This window comes from Protopterus annectens, chromosome 2.part0 (genome assembly GCF_019279795.1).
Source record: "Protopterus annectens isolate FY-2018-M chromosome 2.part0, PAN1.0, whole genome shotgun sequence".
In the NCBI taxonomy this organism is placed as follows: domain Eukaryota; kingdom Metazoa; phylum Chordata; order Ceratodontiformes; family Protopteridae; genus Protopterus; species Protopterus annectens.
Genome location: NC_056728.1, coordinates 724,481,369 through 724,500,535, shown reverse-complemented (window position 1 = coordinate 724,500,535; position 19,167 = coordinate 724,481,369). Strand labels below are relative to the sequence as shown.

General features: G+C 42.0%; 1 protein-coding gene across 2 annotated transcripts in view; it reads right to left on the bottom strand.

Annotated features, from left to right (window-relative positions):
- LOC122793209 (thioredoxin-like) overlaps positions 1 to 19,167 on the bottom strand; it is a 379,230-nt gene that overhangs the window by 94,179 nt on the left and 265,884 nt on the right. For both annotated transcript variants that reach the window (XM_044061044.1, XR_006363452.1), the window contains exon 4: positions 16,293 to 16,358. In XM_044061044.1, the coding sequence (XP_043916979.1) occupies positions 16,293 to 16,358 (66 nt within the window). The remainder of the gene's footprint in view (positions 1 to 16,292; positions 16,359 to 19,167) is intronic.

Genomic DNA, 19,167 nt, shown 5'->3' with positions numbered 1-19,167 from the left:
GAGTTGATAAAAGACAAGCTTGTGTGTGGTGTTAATGATGCAGTGAGAAAGATTTTGATTCGAGACCGTGATTTAACTTTAAGCAAAAAAACAGAGATTTGGCAGATATACTATCGTACAGAAAAGTACATGAACATGCTTATGAATGATAAGAACATGCTTGCAGCTTCTTCCAGCATGAATGTTGATAGTATTGACCCATCAGAATCGTAGTTTCTTTGGTGTCACCGCCCAATGGATCGACTAAGACACACTTCAAAGAAAGTCAGCTGCTTTGTCATGCTGCAGATTACAGGGAAGGCATACATATGATAAAATGTATTCAGCGTTGTGGAGTTTTGCTTTTAATAGAAATAAAACAAAGCAGCTTACAGACCACACATTCTTCTTCAAAAAACACTGAAGAAGGACTTATGGTCTGAAAGCTTTGTTGTTTTATTTCAGCATTGTGGAGTTTGCTTTTTTTTCTTTTCCACTTGGACTGTTTTTGCTGTACTCCACTTCATCATTTGTCTCACCTTTTTGGTATATTTACTGATATTATAAGGCATACATATCCCGCGGTGGTGGTGCTATGGTAGCGTTGTCGCCTCACAGTAAGACGCTGTCCGGTTTGATTCTCAGCTAGTGCATCTTCTGCATGGAGACATGCGTGAATGGGCGTACCTTCGTTGAAGGTTATGCGTCAGGGCTGGTAACTCGGCACGTAAAAAACAACTACCAATCATTAGCAAACCAGAGTTCCGCTGTGGCGACCCCTAACCGGGAAAAGCCGAAAGACACAAACAATAAGGCATACATATGATCTCATAGCATCAGCTCTTGAGAGTATTCCCATCAAATACAAGATGGATCAAAAGGTGTGTGCAACAATTACCGACAATGGCAGCAAATTTGTAAAGGCTTTCACGGTCTTCTCAGAATGTGAGAGATCCGAGACTACAAGCATTCTGTTCCAAGATGAGGATGATGGTGAAGTGATTTACAACAGCATGACAGCTGTGCTGAGTCAGTCAGGGCAAAGCAAGAACACGTATTCACTGCCTCACCATCTGAGATCTAGTTGCCATGCAAGATGCTGAATTGGCTTGTAATAATGCACAGTATAAAAAGATCATGCAAAGCACCACGGCCAAATGGTATGCTGCTTGGAACAAGGCTAGTCACAGCACCCAAGCTGTTGAGGTGGCTCGAAATAAGTGTGATCTGGTATTGGCTATTCCCAATGTAACACGATGGATTCCCACTTTTTACGCGATGGACAGAATTCACCTCATTGTAACTCAGGGTGAAGGCTTGCTGAATGAGTTATGTGAAGAGACTGGAATGGTCATCTCCATGCCTGCATAAAAGTAATAAGTAATACACTCAACGGAGTAAACGCTACACACCAATAACATAAGTAAATAACTTTTTGGTGTGTGCGGCCATGCATCAAACTGGAGATAAAGATGAAACGATACTACTTCTTCTATAAATAACAATTTAATAAGGTGCACAGGTAAGCGCTTTCACATTAGCTTCTTCAGACCAAATTTGGTCTGAAGAAGTTAATGTGAAAGCGCTTACCTGTACACCTTATTAAATTGTTATTTATAGAAGAAGTATCGTTTCATTTTTATCTCCAATTTGATGCATGGTCGCACACACCAAAAAGTTATTTACTTGTGTTTCATGCCTACACAAATTACCTTTGTTGTTGAGTTTGTGCAAGCAATGCAGCCCCTGGCAATGGCAATGAACATCCTGCAGTCAAAGCTGAAAAGCTTCATGGGAATCCTGATCCCTACCATTACGTGCCTGAAAAACAAGTCGTCTGAAGTCAGGCAGTCTATGAAGCTTGTTGTGTTGCTAGTTGATGCTCTTTTTAAAGGCACTGAGGCTCAGTTCAATCATCTTCTGAAGCTTGAAGAGCTCATTTTGGCTAGCATAGTGCATCCACAGTTCCGTTTGCGATGGATGAACACAGACGAGCAGAAACTCGGAGGCAAGGCTCTGCTTCTTGATGTCTTGCAGAAAGTGGATGAACCTGCACATGGGTCATCTGAAGCTTCTGCATTAATTGTCGAAGACAGCTTCTTCAGCTTCAAAGAGTCGATGCCAACCAATGTCAGCATATCTTCTCAGATGGAAGATATTTCTGACCACCAATACAGCTCTGCCATCTAGAGCATCTGTTGAACGTCTGCACAGTCTTGGTGGACAAGTGCTGACTGCAAGAAGAAATAGACTCACTGATGAACACTTTGAAAAGTTGCTCCTTCTTTGAGCCAACAAAAATTGTAGTCATTGTGAATAGTTATATAAAGTGATATTTTGGTTGCTGTTGTTGTGTTAACAGTCTTGTTATACTTGTATGACATTTTCTGTAAACATTTTTGCATCCTCAGCATTTGTTTTAACAGATTAGCCTAACGTACATTGTTGAAATTTTGATGGGTTGTAACTTGTTATAGGTCTTGTGTTGCTGGCTGTGCATACTTTGGTTTAAGCATTACATTGTGACTCTCTGACTATAAAGACTAGCCTGTGGGACTTTGTAAACTGTAAAATGCTATTCATCATTATTGTAACACTGTGTATGCAACTTTAATATACTTGTATTCATGTGCAGTAAGCATGTATTCCTCGCACACAAGTACTATGTGAGTAAATCTGAACATGAGAATTGATGAGTTACTTTTACATAAGTATAGTTTAACAGTAAAACTAGTTAGAAACTAGTAATATACTACTTTTTTAGAAAAGTAATAGTAACATATTGCTTTAACTTAAAACTAACTAGTAATAGTAACTTATTACTTTTATAAGCAACTAGCACAACACTGAATGACAGTGATCACCGAATTATGGGCCAACATTCAGGTTTGTCTGGTAAGGCAGCACAAGGGGTAAGAAAAGATCCCCCTTGTTTGTCTATGCATCATATAGGACTGTGGTATTGTCTGTCCAGATTTGCAGGGTCCTTGGACTAGAGTGTTGTTGGAAAGCTTTCATAACCAGAAAAAAACTCCTAGTATTTGCTTTAGATTGATATGCAACTGTCTCTGTTTTGGGGCCAAGCCCTGTACCCTCACTAGACATAGGCTGGATCCTCAAGCTAAGCCTGAACCATCTGTGGTAATCTGCCTAAGGGAGAGTGACGGTTGCTCCCGAGTCGTTTTGTATGGTGGATATCCACCACAGAAGCAAGAGAAGAAGGGTTTCAAGGGGATGAGAGTGCTGTTACTAGATATTTTTTTAGAAACCATTGGATCTTCCACTTGTGAAGCTTTGCTGAAGGGACCATTAGGATACATGAAGCCATGTATCTCAGGATCTTTAAAGAACTCTCCGGCTGAGATCAGTTATTTTTTAAGCAAATGGTTCAAGTACTCTGTGAGAAGACCGTCTTGTCCTGAGGCAGGAATGACTTCTGTTGGATGGAATCGATAATGGCTCACAGAAACAGGATCCTTTTTTGAGGAGTTATCTGAGACTTCTGTATGTTCAGCATGAGACCTACCTTACAGAAGCAGTCTACAGCTGTCTGGAGGGCATACAGGGTCTCTGAAGTGGACTTTCCTTGGATGAGACAGGCATCTAGACAGGGATAGATGTGCACCATGAGTGTTATGCAATGTGCTATTGGGGAGCAAAGCACTTTATGAACACTCTTGGGGTGGTAGAGAGCCCAAATGGTAAAAGCACAAAACTGGAAGTGGGATCCTAAGTCTACAAACCGTAGGTAATTTCTGTTTTTGAGAGCTATAAGTACATGAAAGTAGGCATCCTTTAGGTGATTGTAACCATGGAGGCATTCTGAAAAATCACGGGCAAAACATTTTGCAGAGTATGCATCTTGAATTTTGTCACTTGAAGGAATTTGTTTAGCCTCCATAGAACTAGGTCTAAAACTTTTAATGGATTATTAATATTTCGACCCGGACATCACGGTGTCTTGCTTACAGCTCTTTGAAGTTTGTTAGTCTAGTTGAAATTGTCTGCATTCTGGATTTACTGTGTATTGGGCACCAGGTTCCTTCTTTTCTTGGGACCAGGAAGAGTCTTGAGTAAAACCCTTTCCCTCTTAACCTTAACAGAATCAGCTGTATGGACCCTTGCCTCAGCAAATCATTGACAGATCAGTGGCAATAGGTTTTCTAGCTCCTTTGGAGGTCTTGGCATGCCCCCCCCCCCAAAAAAAAGGGGAGGGGGTTGCCTTAACTGGATAAAGTATTCCTTTTTTATAATGTTGAGAACCCACTGAACCCTTGTAATGATCTTCCACTGGTTTAACAAGATGGAAAGCCTTCCTGCTAGGGGTTTGGGACAGAGGGAGGGGAATGGGGTTAAGGAGGCAAGAAGGGGGTGCAAATAGTTCCAGGTGTTCGGTGTGCTCTTTGGCAGCACCTGATCTTGGAGGCTTTTCTGGTTGCCGTCTTCTTGACTGCTCAAATCTTTTTCCATGCGGATGCCTCCCTTGTCTTGCCTGGGTGGGAGGGGCCAAGGCCTAGAGGGATAGTTTCTACTGCATTTTGGAGTTTGGGACAAGTAGAATTTTTTTTAACAGTTTTAATCTGTTTGCCTTTTTTGTCTCATTTCTTGAAGACCTGTTTAGCTGGGGGTCCAGACAGTAACTCTTGTCCATTGGGGCATCCAATAACTCTGCTTTAACCCAGTCAGACATTGGCGAAGTTCTTAGCCAAGCATGTCTGCATATAACTGATACTGTGGCAGCCGCCATGCAAAAAAACATCTAAGGCATCATAACCACATTTCAAGGAGTGTCTGGCTACCTGTAAGGCTTCTCTAGTAATGTCCTGCATCTCCTTGTATTAGGTTCTGTCGAACATGGAATAGAGTTTTGCTAACATTTTTTTTTGAAGCGATTCCAAATATTTTTTTCTTGCCAAACCTGACCAGTAATCTGCTCTTCCTGTCGTCAGGTAATGGGTATCAGGATGGCCCTTTTGGAACCCCTTTGGTAGCTTCAGTGGAGACTATTGAGGGATCTTCTTTAGGATTTTTACAGAGATGTTTGCGCGCGTTACCCTATCTGGTTTGGTAGCAGCAGTTGGTAAGGAACCAGGTGAAGAGCTATGTCCTCAAACATCATCTAGCACTGTGTGTACCAGGGGAATAGCCAATGGTCAAGGGAAGGGTAAACTTAGCAGTAGCCAATGGTCGAGGGAAGGGTAAACTTAGCAGTTCCCTGTAGTGTGCCTGAGCTTGGGACATCTGCTTACTTTTCCTGGTTAAAGGCTTCTTTTATGTTATGTTATGTAATGAGTCTCTGAAGGAAAAGTCTTTAGGTGGGAGGCAGAAGAGGGAGTGTCAGAGTCCGAATCAGGGTAGGTTTGGGTTTGCAAGTGACATGAGTAGGGGAGTTCTTCCTCATCTGCACAGGACGAGAAGTCTTCTTCTGGGAAAGCTGTATCCCAAAGTCTTTTTTGTTGGAGCTAGGAAGACTTCAGAAGTCTGTAAAGGTTCTCTGGCATTAATGAAGGTCATGAATTTCTATGCTATCTTAACCAGGTCCTAAAACTTCGTCCTGCGGCCTGAGGGTGGAGGTGAGGCCACAGTTGAGGTACAGTTTAGGTTTAACAGTTGCAGCTGAGCAATGCAGCCTACTGAGCCCAACTTTGGAAGGAACATCGGATGTCAGTACAGGAGTGAGTACTCCTTGTGGAACCACTTCTCAGGCTTAACAAACTGATACCTGCATAGTGGCATTAGACCTGACTGCCATACAAGCAGTGCTGGTAGTTGTGGGAAGGCCAGAGACTGTGGTGACCACCCACAGGGTTGCTCTGGAGGGTTCCAGCCAAGTAGTCCTCGGTCCTGGGGGCTGTGAAGGCACCTCATACCAAGGTCCTCAATCAACTTAGAGGTAATGCAATCACTTTTACTGTTGACTCCTGATCCAGGTCCCCCCCCCCATCTTTCTGCTATATTTGCTTCCCACAGGACAACCAGTTACTAACTTTTTTTTGAAAGATAATTAAAAAAGAAATTTCGCCAATGAGGTACTTATCTGTCTGGAAATAATACAAGGTGTCTAATGGACTGTGAATGTATAATACACATGTGGATTGCACTGGACTGCATGGCTAGAAAGAACTGAAGATGGCACCAATGGACTCTGTTCTTAAACCCTGACATTCAGGCGTCAGTCAAAAAATGTCCGTCGGCTTGGGATGATGCTAAGACTCTGGAAACTGGGCCTGTTGCAGGCTTCTGCAAGTCAGGAAGTCCCCAAGGACTAGTATTGCAACACTGACTATGAAGAACATTTAAACATAAATCTCAACAGCTTTATCCCAGTTTATTTCTTTTCAGAAACCCTTGACAGCTTTTCTCTAGCTGGAAGCAAGTTGTAAATTACACCTGTTCATAAACCTGATTCGAATTTGGTCTCCAGTTATAACCGAATTACTCTTACCCCCACTGTAGCTTTTGTTAAATGTTTAACTTGGTCATTTTCCTCATCTCTTATAACGCAGTTTTTCTAGAAAAAACTGATCTGTCAAACTAACCTTACTGAATTTTGCTCCAACAATCATCCCTACACTGAACTAGAGATTCTTGTATACGGGACCTACTTAAAGCTTTCTAAGACATTAGTCAGTATCCCTCACACTGACATAATTAAAGGTCTTAATTCAAGTAATGGCTAGGTAGCAAGACTTTTACACTGGGTTAAAAACTCAACCCCCCCCCCCCCAAAAAAAATAAATAAATAAGTGACCATATTGTTCTGTTTAAACAAACTAAAGTCATACATGTGTTAGTGCTCCAAGTTTGTAAATGACTGCAAAACTCCAGCAAAAGTTACATCCTCAAACCATTCCTACCAACGTACAATTAAGGCTGGTGCACAGATGTAGCCTGACAGTGTCATACAAGAGTCCCTGGTTCACGGTGATTGCAAGCTACAATACCCCTCTCTCTCTCCACAGTGCGTCAGCATTGCAATAGTCAGACCACATGGGATGTGCAAGCCAATGTCAGCTACTAACAAACATCCCCCACCATTCTCCTCTAGTGCGTAAACTAAATCATGGTTCATCTGGGTCACATTAAAGGCTTCATTCCTCTGCATGACTAATCCAGGGTTGTTAAGAGTATTGATTTTCATATTCTGCATGGACTAGTCATCTTATATTATTTCCCCACATTACTTCCTGTTTTACTTTGCCCATTTATCACACAAACCTGAATCAAAGCCTTTTCACACCCTTCAGTATCTGGAAATAGCAGCTTGCAAAAGCTATGGTATGACTAGCCTAGTTCCTCTTAAAAGTGAAAGTAGTGCAATCATGTAGGTAGATAACATCTTTCCTAAGAACAGAGGCAAATAAAAACATTTTGCATGTCACTATGACTAAGAGAAATACTGGCTAATTTATTTCTCTGCCTGCATTCCTTCTAAGGAGAGAGATTTGGAGATGTCATAATGTAATATATTCTTCTGCTAGCAAGGTTTTCTGTTGCATTTTCTTTTTAAATGTTAATATTTCATTGAGTGCCTACATAAAAAAAAATCTGCTATTGTTTTTCATACCCCTTCTTTATACTGTTCTAATTTTATTGTATAATCTTGAAGATCTTATTTTGTGAATCTTGTGATTTGTTACTAAATGTGAATCTGGATCTATATAAACAAACACACATTAGCACTAGCTAGTGCCATAGCATAGTACTAATTAATATCAGCCGATGGCTTTATTTATCAGTTATGTGGTCACAAATGCATCTGGAATAAATGTTTAATAAAAATTTCAGTTTTTATTTATTTCAGATTCATACGTAGAGATCCATTACACAAAAAGCAAAGTTGTGTACACTTACCATATATGTAGATGTTAGAGTGTATTCACTGTTGCAGTCATCACATTTGGATTATCTGCTTGCAGTAGCCCTCAGGTCGGCCTGATTATCAAAGTCTTGTACTGTACCATGTTCTTTGTGTTTCACTGTTGCAGTCATCACATTTGGGTAGATTCCCAAAGCTAAGGATGGGAGGAGGTAATTAGATAGCATTAGGACCAGCTAGAAGGCCCTGTAAGACTGCAGTGGCAAAGTCAGCTCTGGATTTAAAAAAAATTGGCAAGTGGTAAAGCTTGGTGAAGGTATGTACAGAACTCCACGTAGCAGCTTCTAGGATGCCCCTGGTAGGGACACTTCTAAGAAAGGCTGTAGAGGTAGATGCAGCCTTGGTTGAATGTGGTCTTATCCCTGTGGGGTAGGTTTTCCATGGTGCTTATAGCAGAAATTAATGCAATGGCCTATCCACTTAGAAATGGTTTGCTTTGAAATGGCCTTCTCCTCTGCAGCAAATGCAACCAGCAGCTGTTCAGATTTCCTGAGAGGTTTAGCCCTGTCCAAGTAAAATCCAAGTTGTCTGTGCATGTCCAAGGAGTGCAGTATTCGTTCCCCTTTGTTCTGTGGATTAGAAAGAAGGTTGGCAAATGAATGGACTGATTAAGGGCCACACTGGGTATCACCTTGGGCATGAAGGAGGGATTGGTCCTGAGGAACACCCTGTCCGCATGAAAGATGATGAAAAGCTTCACTGCCATGAGAGCCTGTAATTCAGACACCCTTCTTGCTGAAGTGATGACTAGAAGGAAGGGTGTTTTCCAAGAAATTAATTTCAACTCTGCATTTGCATCTGGCTCAAAGGGAGGTAAAGTGAGCAAAGTTAAGGTCCCAGGCTGGAGTAGGGGCTCTCCTCGGTGGCCTTAAGTTTTTGGCCCCTCTGAGGAACTGCTTCAGCAGTGGATGAGAGAAGAGGGGTGGATCTGTACTGTCATCATCTTCTTTCGGCTGTTCCCGTTAGGGGTCGCCTCAGCGGATCACCTGTTTCCATTTATTCCTGTCCTCTGCATCTTGCTCTGTCACACCAACCACCTGCATGTCCTCTCTCACCACATCCATAAACCTTATCTTAGGCCTTCCTCTTTTCCTGTTGTAACTTCATCCTTAGCATCTTTTTCCCAATATACTCAGCATCCCTCCTCAGCACATGTCCAAACCAATGTAATCTTGCTTCTCTGGCTTTGTCTCCAAACCTTCCAACCTGGGCTGACCCTCTAATATACCTATTCCTAATCCTGTCCACCCTCGTCACACCCAGTGCAACATCTTTAACTCTGCCACATCCAGCTCAAACTCCTGCCTTTTTGTCAGTGCCACTGTCGTTAACCCATATAACATAGCTAGTCTCACTACCCTCTTGTAGACCTTCCCTTTCACTCTTACAGGTACTAGTCTGTCACAAATCACTCCCGACACTCTTCTCCACCCACTCCATCCTGCCTGTACTCTCTTCTTCACCTCTCTTCCACACGCACCGTTACTCTGAACTATTGACCCCAAGTATTTAAACTCCTCCACCTTTGCCAGCTCTACTCCTTGCATCCTCACCATTCCTCTATCCTCTCTCTCATTCACACACACATATTCTGTCTTAGTCCTGTGACCTTCATTCCTCTTCTCTCTACAGCATATCTCCATCTCTCCAGGGTCTCCTCCACCTTTTTCCCTACTCTCACTACAGATCACAATGTCATCTGCAATCATCATAGTCCACGGGGACTTTGTCTGATCTCGTCTGTCAACCTGTCCATCACCATTGCAAATAAGAAAGGGCTCAGAGCAGATCCTTGATGTAACCCCACCTCCACCTTAAACACTGTCACACTACCCTTGTACATATCCTGTACCACTCTTATATACTTCTCAGACACTCCTGACTTCCTCATACAATACCACAACTCCTCTCAAGGCACCCTGTCATATGCTTTCTCTAAGTCTACAAAAACACAATGCAACTCCTTCTGACATTCTCTGTACTTCTCCATCAACACACTCAGAGCAAACATCGCATCTGTAGTGCTCTTTCCCGGCATGAAACCATACTGCTGATGACTAATCATCACGTCCCTTCTTAACCTAGCTTCCACTACTCTTTCCCATAACTTCATGCTGTGACTGATCAATTTAATCCCTCTGTAGTTACTACAGCTCTGCACATCACCCTATTCTTAAAAATCTGTACCAAAACACTTTCTCCATTCCTCAGGCATCCTCTCACTTTCTAAGATTTCATTAAACAATCTGGTTAAAAACGCCACTGCCATTTCACCTAAACACCTCCATGCTTCCACAGGTGTGTCATCTGGGCCAACAGCGTTTCCATTCTTCATCCTCTTCATAGCTATCCTTACTTCCTCCTTGCTAATCGATTGTACTTCATGATTCGCTATCCCTACATCATCCAACCTTCTCTCCCTCTCATTCTCTTCATTCATCAACCCCTAAACATACTCTTTCCATCTCCTCAACACACTCTCCTCGCTTGTGAGTATGTTTCTCTCATTATCCTTTATCACCCTTACCTGCTGCACATCTTTCCTAGCTCGGTCCCTCTGTCTAGCCAATCGGTACAGGTCCTTTTCTCCCTCCTTAGTGTCCAACCTTTCATACAACTCTTCATATGCCTTATCCTTAGCCTTCGCCACCTCTCTCTTTGCCATGCACCTCATCTCCTTATACTCCTGTCTACTTTCTTCATCTCTCTGACAATCCCACTTTTTCTTTGCCAACCTCTTTCTCTGTATACTCTCCTATACTTCTTCATTCCACCACCATGTCTCCTTGTCGTCATTCCTCTGTCCAGATGTCATACCAAGCACCTTTCTAGCCGTCTCTCTTACTAGCTCTGCTGCAGTTACCCAGCTATTTGGTAACTCTTCACTGCCACACAGTGCCTGTCTTAACTCATCCTTGAACTTCACCTCACAATTACCCTTTTCAATTTCCACCATTTGATCCTTGGTGCTGCCCTCAAACTCCTCCTCCTCTTCTTGATCATGGTCATCCTACAAACCACCTGAGGTGAAATGGCTGAGACATGAATTTTGATGGAGGAAAAGGAAAAGGCCCTTGTGAAGCATCTCAGTTAAGTATCGAAGAATCTGAGGTAAACTGGGTGCTGCTGTGCCCATCCCCTGAGTTTGGCTCCAGGAACAGAATCTTTTCCATTTTTCAGCATAGGATTTTCTAGTACTAGGCCTCCTTTCCTCCAAAATGACATACATCACTTGCTTACTGAGGGATGATAACGGAGGGATCAGGTAATTAGCCAGGCTGACAGGTTCAGGGTTTGAAGTTGTGGGTGCAGAATCTGGCCCTCCTGCTGGGACAGCAGGGCAGGAGTCGGAGGCAGGTGCCATGGTGCCAGCAGTGACACACTGAGCAAGAGGGAGTACCAGTGTTGCGTGACCGGTCGGGTGCAATCAGTACTGTCCTTGGTTTGTCCGGTTTGATCTTTAATAGCACCTTGGAGAGGACAGGCAGAGGGGGGAAAAGGCATAAACTGATAGGTGAAGGACAGGGCATCCACTTTCCAAGCTTGTTTGTGGGGAGTCCTTGTGCAGAATTTGTCCAATTGGTAGTTCCGGGGGGGGGGGGGGCAAACAGGTCTATCTCTGGCCTCCCCCATTTGTTTCTCAACATGTTGAATATATCTTTGGTTCCAGTTTCCACTCGTGTGGGTCTACGAGATTTCTGCTTAGGTTGTCTGCCAGTGTACTTAGTTTTCCTGGCAGGAACTGAGCCTGTAGGTGCACTTGGTAGCTCAAGGCTGTGTTCCACAGAGTCATGGCTAGTCTACAGAGTGGATATGAGTGGGTTCCTCTCTGCTTGTTTATGTACCACATAACAGTGGTGTTGCCCATCTACCAATAAATGTCCTGGAAGAATGTCGTCCTTGAAGGCTGTCAGAGCATTCTGTACAGCTAACATTTCTTTTTGATTGATATGCAGGTGCATTTGACTTGGGTTCCATTTGCCCTGAATGCACTTCCTGGCCAAGTGAGCCCCCCCCCCCCCCAATGCATAGTCTGATACGTCTGTTTGGGTTCGGGCGGCAGGGGATAGAGTGAATGGCAGTCCCTCGTTTTGGTGGCAGGCATCTGCCCACCAAAGGAACTTTATCTGTAAACAAGGTATGATAGGAATCGATTCCACATCCTGAGAATGTTGACACCATAGGCTTTTTAAATGCCATTGTAGATTCCTCATATGCAGTCTTGCATATGGAATTAGTAGAATGCAGGAGGCCATGAACCCCAGGGCTTGCAGTATTTTCCTTGCAGATAGCTGGGTCTTTGTGGCCAGTAGTTTGAAGTAGGCTGTCAAATGAACCTATTTCTGTGGCATAAGGTAGACCATCTGGGAAGTTGTATTCAAGCTTGCGTCCAGGAATACAATTTGTTGGCAGGGTACAACATGCGATTTCTTTTCCTTTATGGTGTACCCCAGAGAAGTTAACAATTTCCTTACAAATGCCAGATGATTTAATAGTATGTCCTGGCTTTCTGCCTGAATTAAACAATCGTCCAGGTATAAGTAGATTTGAATATTTCTTTGCCTGCAAAATGCAATGACTGGAGCTAGGCACTTTGTGAATACCCTGGGCGCAGTAGATAAGCCAAAGGGCAGTGCAGAGAACTGATAGTGCATGTAGCCTGCTTTGAAGCATAGGTATCTTCTGCAAGATTCCCTTATTGGGATGTGCAGGTAAGCTTCCTTTAAATCCAGTGTTGCCAACCAGGCATCTTTGCCTAGCATAGGAAGCAGCTGATGAAGAGTTAGCATCTTGAATTTTGGGATCACCAAAAATGTGTTTAGTATAGATAGGTCCAGGACAGGACAACAAGAATTGCCTTTTCTAGGTACCAGAAAAGTCTTGAGTAGAAACCTTGTCCCCATTCTTCTTTTGGGACAGGTTGAATGGCCCTGATGCTTAAAAGACAGAGAACCTGTTTTTGAGCCTCTGCCCACTGATTTGTGGGTAGATCTGGTCAACAGTTTGGGGTTGGTAAGGAGTGGAAGTGGAATCTGTATCCTTGGGAAACCATATTTAAAACCCATTTGTCCTGGGTAATGAATTCCCAATTTTTTTTGAATGCAGGGCAATCTTTCCTCATAAAGGAACAGTCAGTTGTGCAGGGCTTGGAAGGTTTAAAGTTAAGTCACTGAGACAGTTTACCATAGGGGGAGTCTTACTACTTCCTGTTTTGGAAGTGGGAGCCCCCCACTGATTGGTCCTGTGAATACCTTGGGACTGAAGCCTGGGTGTTCTGCTGGTTCTGGGTTTGGATTGAAGGCCTGGAAGAGGCAGAAAAGGATAAATTCTTAGAGGGCCAATGCCTAAAGAATCTGGGAGGCTGTACTTGCAAGAAATCTTTAACAGTTTGCACAGATTTAGCTTTTTCCTCCATCTTTTTAAGTACTTCTTCTGCTTTGTTGCCAAACAGGCGGTCTTGGTTTAAAGGAGCATCCAGCAATTTAGCTTTAACATGATCTGGCAAAGATTGCTCCTTAAGCCAAGCATGCCTTCCAAGTACAAACTCAGTGACAGCAGCCCTGCAAGATGCCTCTACAGAATCAAAACCACATTGCAAAGTATGTTTTCCAACTTGTTCAGCAGAATGCATTAAATTCTGTAAATCTTTAACAGTCAGGAATCAACATCATTTTCTGTTTAAGCAATCCAATAATATGCTGCTGCTAAGTTAACATATGAAACTGGCAGTTTAAGGCCCTAATGGCAAGTGTATACCTTCTTACCCCATCTATCCAGGGCTCTATCAGAGGGGGTAGGATTTTTGGCAACAGTAACCTTAATGCCCTTGGGTCCCTGTGAAATAGTCTCAGGATCTGCAGTAGGATTTTTAAAGAGGAACTTATGAGAGTCAGGAACCCTGTAATATCCATCAGGTTTTCTGGGAGCAGGAGGTAAAGAGTCAGGGGCCAAGCTAGATTCTGAGAAGGCATCATCAACAATGTCCAGTACAGGATGGATGGCCAAAGGCCTGTGTTGGGGGCAGGAGTAAGAAATCCCCAAGCCTCTTTTTGGAGTCAGAATAATCCTGGCTCTCCCAGCGAAAATGCTCCCTAAGAGTATGCAAGGTTTCAACAAACAAGAACTCCTCCAGAGGGGAAGCAGAGGGAATGGAGTCCTCTGCATCAGAATCATCATAGGTAGAGAATGGTAAATCCTGTTCGTCAGAGGAAACAGAAATTTCAGAGTCCTGATCAGAAGAATCAGAATGAAAATCAGTCCTAGGTCTCAGAGGGGGAAGGGTGGCTTCCCCGGATTAGAGTAATAAGGTCTTCAGCTATTCTTAGTTTTTTTTTAGGCATAGGGGCCTGACCATGTGGTCTGGGCGTTGGTTGTCCAGGCATGGATCGAGTTTTAGGCCTTGAGGAGGAAGATGGTGTTGGTTTAATATGCAAGTCAGTAGGCCTGAATACACCCTCAGAAGCTGGTGCCTGCACAGCGGCTCCGGACCTATCCAAGGTGGAGACATCCGCAGGTTCTACAGTCGAAGAAGCATCTTGTGGCATACCAGACTCCGAATGGGTCTCAGCAGAGGCCTGCGAATCTGAAGTAGCGGGTATTAGGGGTTGCGAAAGCGCATGAGTACCAGCGAACTGGCGACTAGTTTAGGAGAAGCGTCGTCGGCAGCTTTGGACCTATGCAGTCCGTCTCTATCTTTATCTTTGCATTTTTCAGAATGTCGGTAGTCGGATGGTGGCTTACTGAAGCCATTTCTGGATAATTGAACCAAGTACCAAAATATTTAGAAGCGTAAATAAACCAATGACGAATAGTCTGAGGTTTGAATAAGGCAAAAAAACGACAGCGAGGTACGTCGTGGTCTGGGCCTAGGCAAGGAATGCAGTATGAATGAAAATCTTTATGAGGTATTCGCCTTCCACAAGAAGTACAATTGTTAACTTTTACTGACATTGGTTTAGAGCAAGAAAAAGGTTCCCCAATGGGGTACTTAGCTTAGTTGAAGACTTCGATTCTGAAACTCGACAACGAAAATTTCATGAGTCTGCCGACTGGCACTTGCGAACTGCTTCTACTTCAGGCACCGCACGGCAAGAAAGACTGATGTAATGGCATCGGCTGCATGCTTTATACCCCTGACTACCTGACGTCATGGAAGATGAGACAGCATCTGACGCAGGACCCAAGACTTTGATAATCAGACCGACTTGAGGGCTACTGCAAGCAGATAACCCAAATGTGATGACTGCAACAGTGAAACACTAAGAACTTCTACAACATAGTTACAATGCATTGCGTTAATTAGCATTACATTATGGCTCTAGGTAATTCAGAAAAACCCCTTAGCATCTTCAATAATTCTGAGATTACCTACTAACAGTTGCATAGTCAGCTTTTACTGGCTTCTTTTTCCTTGTTCATTAGCTTATCTAAAGATTCCTTAACCTACAAAACTTGTAAATCATTATGTAACTTTCATGATTTAACTGTTACACTGGAGCTTTTCTGGTTTAATCCCTTGAGAAAAAAAGTCTCATTTACTACATCTAACTGGGTCTACAAACATTCATACAATGCATGAAATAAGCATATCAGAAAGATAAGAAGATGGTGCAAAACAAAAACAAGAAGGAGAACAAGGAGGTAGGGAAGAGTAATGGGACAGCAAAACTGCAGCAATCTTCTTCTTCGTTCGGCTTTTCCCTGTTAAGGGTCACCACAGCGGATCACCTGTCCGCTCATGATGGGCAGTGGAGTTTTATGGTGTAAAGTTGCCAGCCAGGCACCCAACCTTCCACAGAAGGCACACACACATACGCACTCATGCCTAGGGCCAATTTAGGAAGTGTCCAATCCACCTACAGCATGTCTGAGTGGTTCAAGGTAACGTATGGTAGCAAAAATGCAGCAATGGAATGATAAAAGGACAGGCTACAGAAACAGAAGGAAAAAAGGTACTACAGAATTAAAGGCAATATGCAAAATGTAAGGATATATAATGACATTCTCGCAGAATAAACATCTCCTACCCAAATAAGGTAGGTATTGGTTCCAGATAAAGTTATACAGCAAGCCTTCTTGAAACACAGCAGCATGTGAGGTCATCTAAAAGAATCTGGTGGAGGTAAAATAAAAAACATACAGAACCAGTGAAATTTTAATTTCAGGTATTAGTACAAACCAGGAAAACATTTAAAAAGCCTGCTTTAAACACAACCACAGTAATCTACTTATGATGGTACAATCATAATGTGTTACTAAGCAACCTTTAACCTTCCTGTAGACTTTACTTTTAATACTTTTTGGAGAAATTAAACTTTAGTATACAGTTTATACCACATGACTCAACACAGCACTTAAAAATCTGTTGATGAACTTGCAAGTAAAACCAAATTAACTATTTCTTATTAACCTTTTATCTTCATGCAGACATTACCTTTACTCCATCCTTGTAGAAATAAAAGGTTGGCATACAGCTAATGCCACATGACACAGACACATCCTAGAAGGAATATTAAAGAAAAAGAAAATCAGCATACAAAACTAAATCTATCATGAATACTCACATGCTGCTTACTTTAAAATACAAGACATTGCAGCACAAACATTTGGTTGACAGAAAAAGGATTTTATTTTGCATATTTCAATCATACCTAAACCAATCTTGACTTCAGAGCTCACACTCTTCTTTCCAGAAGTTTCTCTTCTGGGGGCCATCCCAAAATTGGTCTCCTACTGTAATAGGTGCTTCCTCAAGGATCAGTCCCTCAGTAATCACTTTGTTGAACATTTCATAGCAGAAAGTTTCCACGAGAATGGTCTACACTCTCTTGGGGAGTTTATTCCTACCCACGGATGTCTGACTTTGAAGATAGTTATGTAAAACTTAGGAGTGTATGGAAGTACAAGGGGGAGCTCCCACCACAAAAACATTTGTTTCAATATGTGTCATTAATGCACAGGTTTACTTTGTAGTCTTGAGCAGCCGAGACTGCTGGAGTGATTGTTCTAGCAAACTATTAGCAAGGCATAACCACAATAATCTACCTCTCTCCTACATTATATTCTCTGGGCACTTTACAGCAAATGATTTATATCCAAAAAGAGATGACACCTTTGGCAACTCACAGCAGGAAATCACTTGTACAGACGAGGCTGGTTCACAGACTATATGTTTAATAAAAATAAAAACAGGTAAGCGCTTTCACAAATATAACATTTGCTTCATCAGGCCTTCATATAAACTTCTAAAACTTTCATTATATATGCAATGATAAATTCAAATCAGCCAGTCATGCATCATGACATCATAGCAATCAACAATAGTTCAAGTTAACCCTTGTGCTACTTGATAAAATGCCATAATAAAAACTAATACAAATACAATATAAAATATTTCTCCAACTTATATAATAAACCATATATAAATGTCTGTTCGTAAAAAGATTTTGTAAATGATACTGACACCTTAATATTTATTTCCTCAACTTTCTGTTCTTCAGTTTCGAAGGAATTACTATGCGATCATTAAGACCCTTTCCCGAATGGAGTTCCTTCTCCTCAGTAACATTAGAGAGGTTACCCAGCCTGATGCCATCTTTGGCTGTTTCTAAAACACTAACTCTAAACTGATGCTCAGGTCTCATGTCTAAAATATGCCTCACTACAGCACTATATGTATGTCCTTTCCTCATGCAGTATATATGGTCTCTTATGCACTCTCTAAGGAGTCTATTGGTCTTCCCTATATAAAAGGGATGACATACTATACATCGACCAAGATGTATTAAATTCTTAGATCAGCGTTAAAACACAGAAATCACAAGATCGGTAAACTGCCCTACTCGTACAGGAGACCTCTGGTAACAAAAGGGTTCCTGCTTCACTTTCACCTTTTTCCAGACCTAGCTTAGTGAAGGAGGGAAAAAGACAGTGGCTGAATGTGTCAAAGCTTTGGTATTACACTATTTTGTTCTTGCACAATATATTTGCTGTTGTAAAATAAACAGTTTGCAACTTTAATGAGTTATCCTGATTCCGAGAGAAACAGTAGCAGTAACATCAAAACAATGTGTGCAGCTTGGATCCTAGGCACCTTAGCAGTGATGAGGGAGGATCTCTGAACCAGAGCTAAATGAATACTGGTTAAAACAGTACATAGTAAAGTATTTAATCTTAACATTGTGAGACAGCTACAGAAAAACTTTTAATAACCCAAAATGCAATACGACCCCGTCTTGTGCTAACAAATGCCTGTATGCTCTATAATTCTTAACATTTGGTTCAACAGCATATATTTAGAAAACTTATTACTCATTTTCACTGTGAAGTATTTATCAACAATCTGAAATTTCTATTTCACACTTTTAAAGTTTTTTTTTTTTCTTAAAGTTTCATTGTTATTTCCTATTATGAATAACTGGTCAGACAAATCAGGCTTCCTTGCAAAATTGTAAAACTCAATAAAAATAGTCTTCACTACCAAAAGTTGTTTGGAAAAATAGGTAGGTGTCTTTTGTGTATACAATATGCAAGTGGGGTGGCAATAGACGAGCATGAAGATTTTGAGGTACTTCTGTCACAAGTGCACGTGGAAGTTTCTCACGGTTATGTCCAACTGAGGCACAACAGAAGATATTATCAAAAATATAAAAATATGCAGGAACCTCTGCTCTGCTCAATGAATCTTCTCTCTTTTTTCCAAGTTCAGAGAGTAGCCCAGTCTCTGTGAATCTTATGCGGACATTAATCTAAAAGCATAACAAGCAAGCTTACATTGTTTGCAGGTTCCTTTAGGACCCAGGAAAAACCTGGGTGGTGTAGCCACTGACGTTAGCGAGGTTACACTACCCACAAGCGGCTTTTCCGCCATTACTGTTAACTCCTCAATGGCAGTGGCGGCTGGTGACTTCAAATCACAGGGGGGCTGCAGGAGACGCTGAATGGGCGGGGTCAAAGGGAAGGGGTGTGGTCAACCATAAAGGGGAGGAGCTATGCACAAAACCACAAAAAAACTAACTTTAATTAAATACGCTGCCCTGGGTGGCAAACCATCATTATGAAAGTCCAATCAAGACAAAAATAAGTGTAGAAGAATAAAAATATTTCAATGCATTGGCTGCATGACAGCTTACTTAATATCTAGATGGAAACAAAAGGTTGTGAGGCATGAAAAAATAAATTACTTTTTAAATACATTACTGGAATGCCAGTCAAAATCAAGTATAAGAAAAACCAGAAGCACTCAACTCAAACCACTTCTCCTTGCACTGCAGTTCTAATTATAATATATTCAGCTTTATTAAAGTACC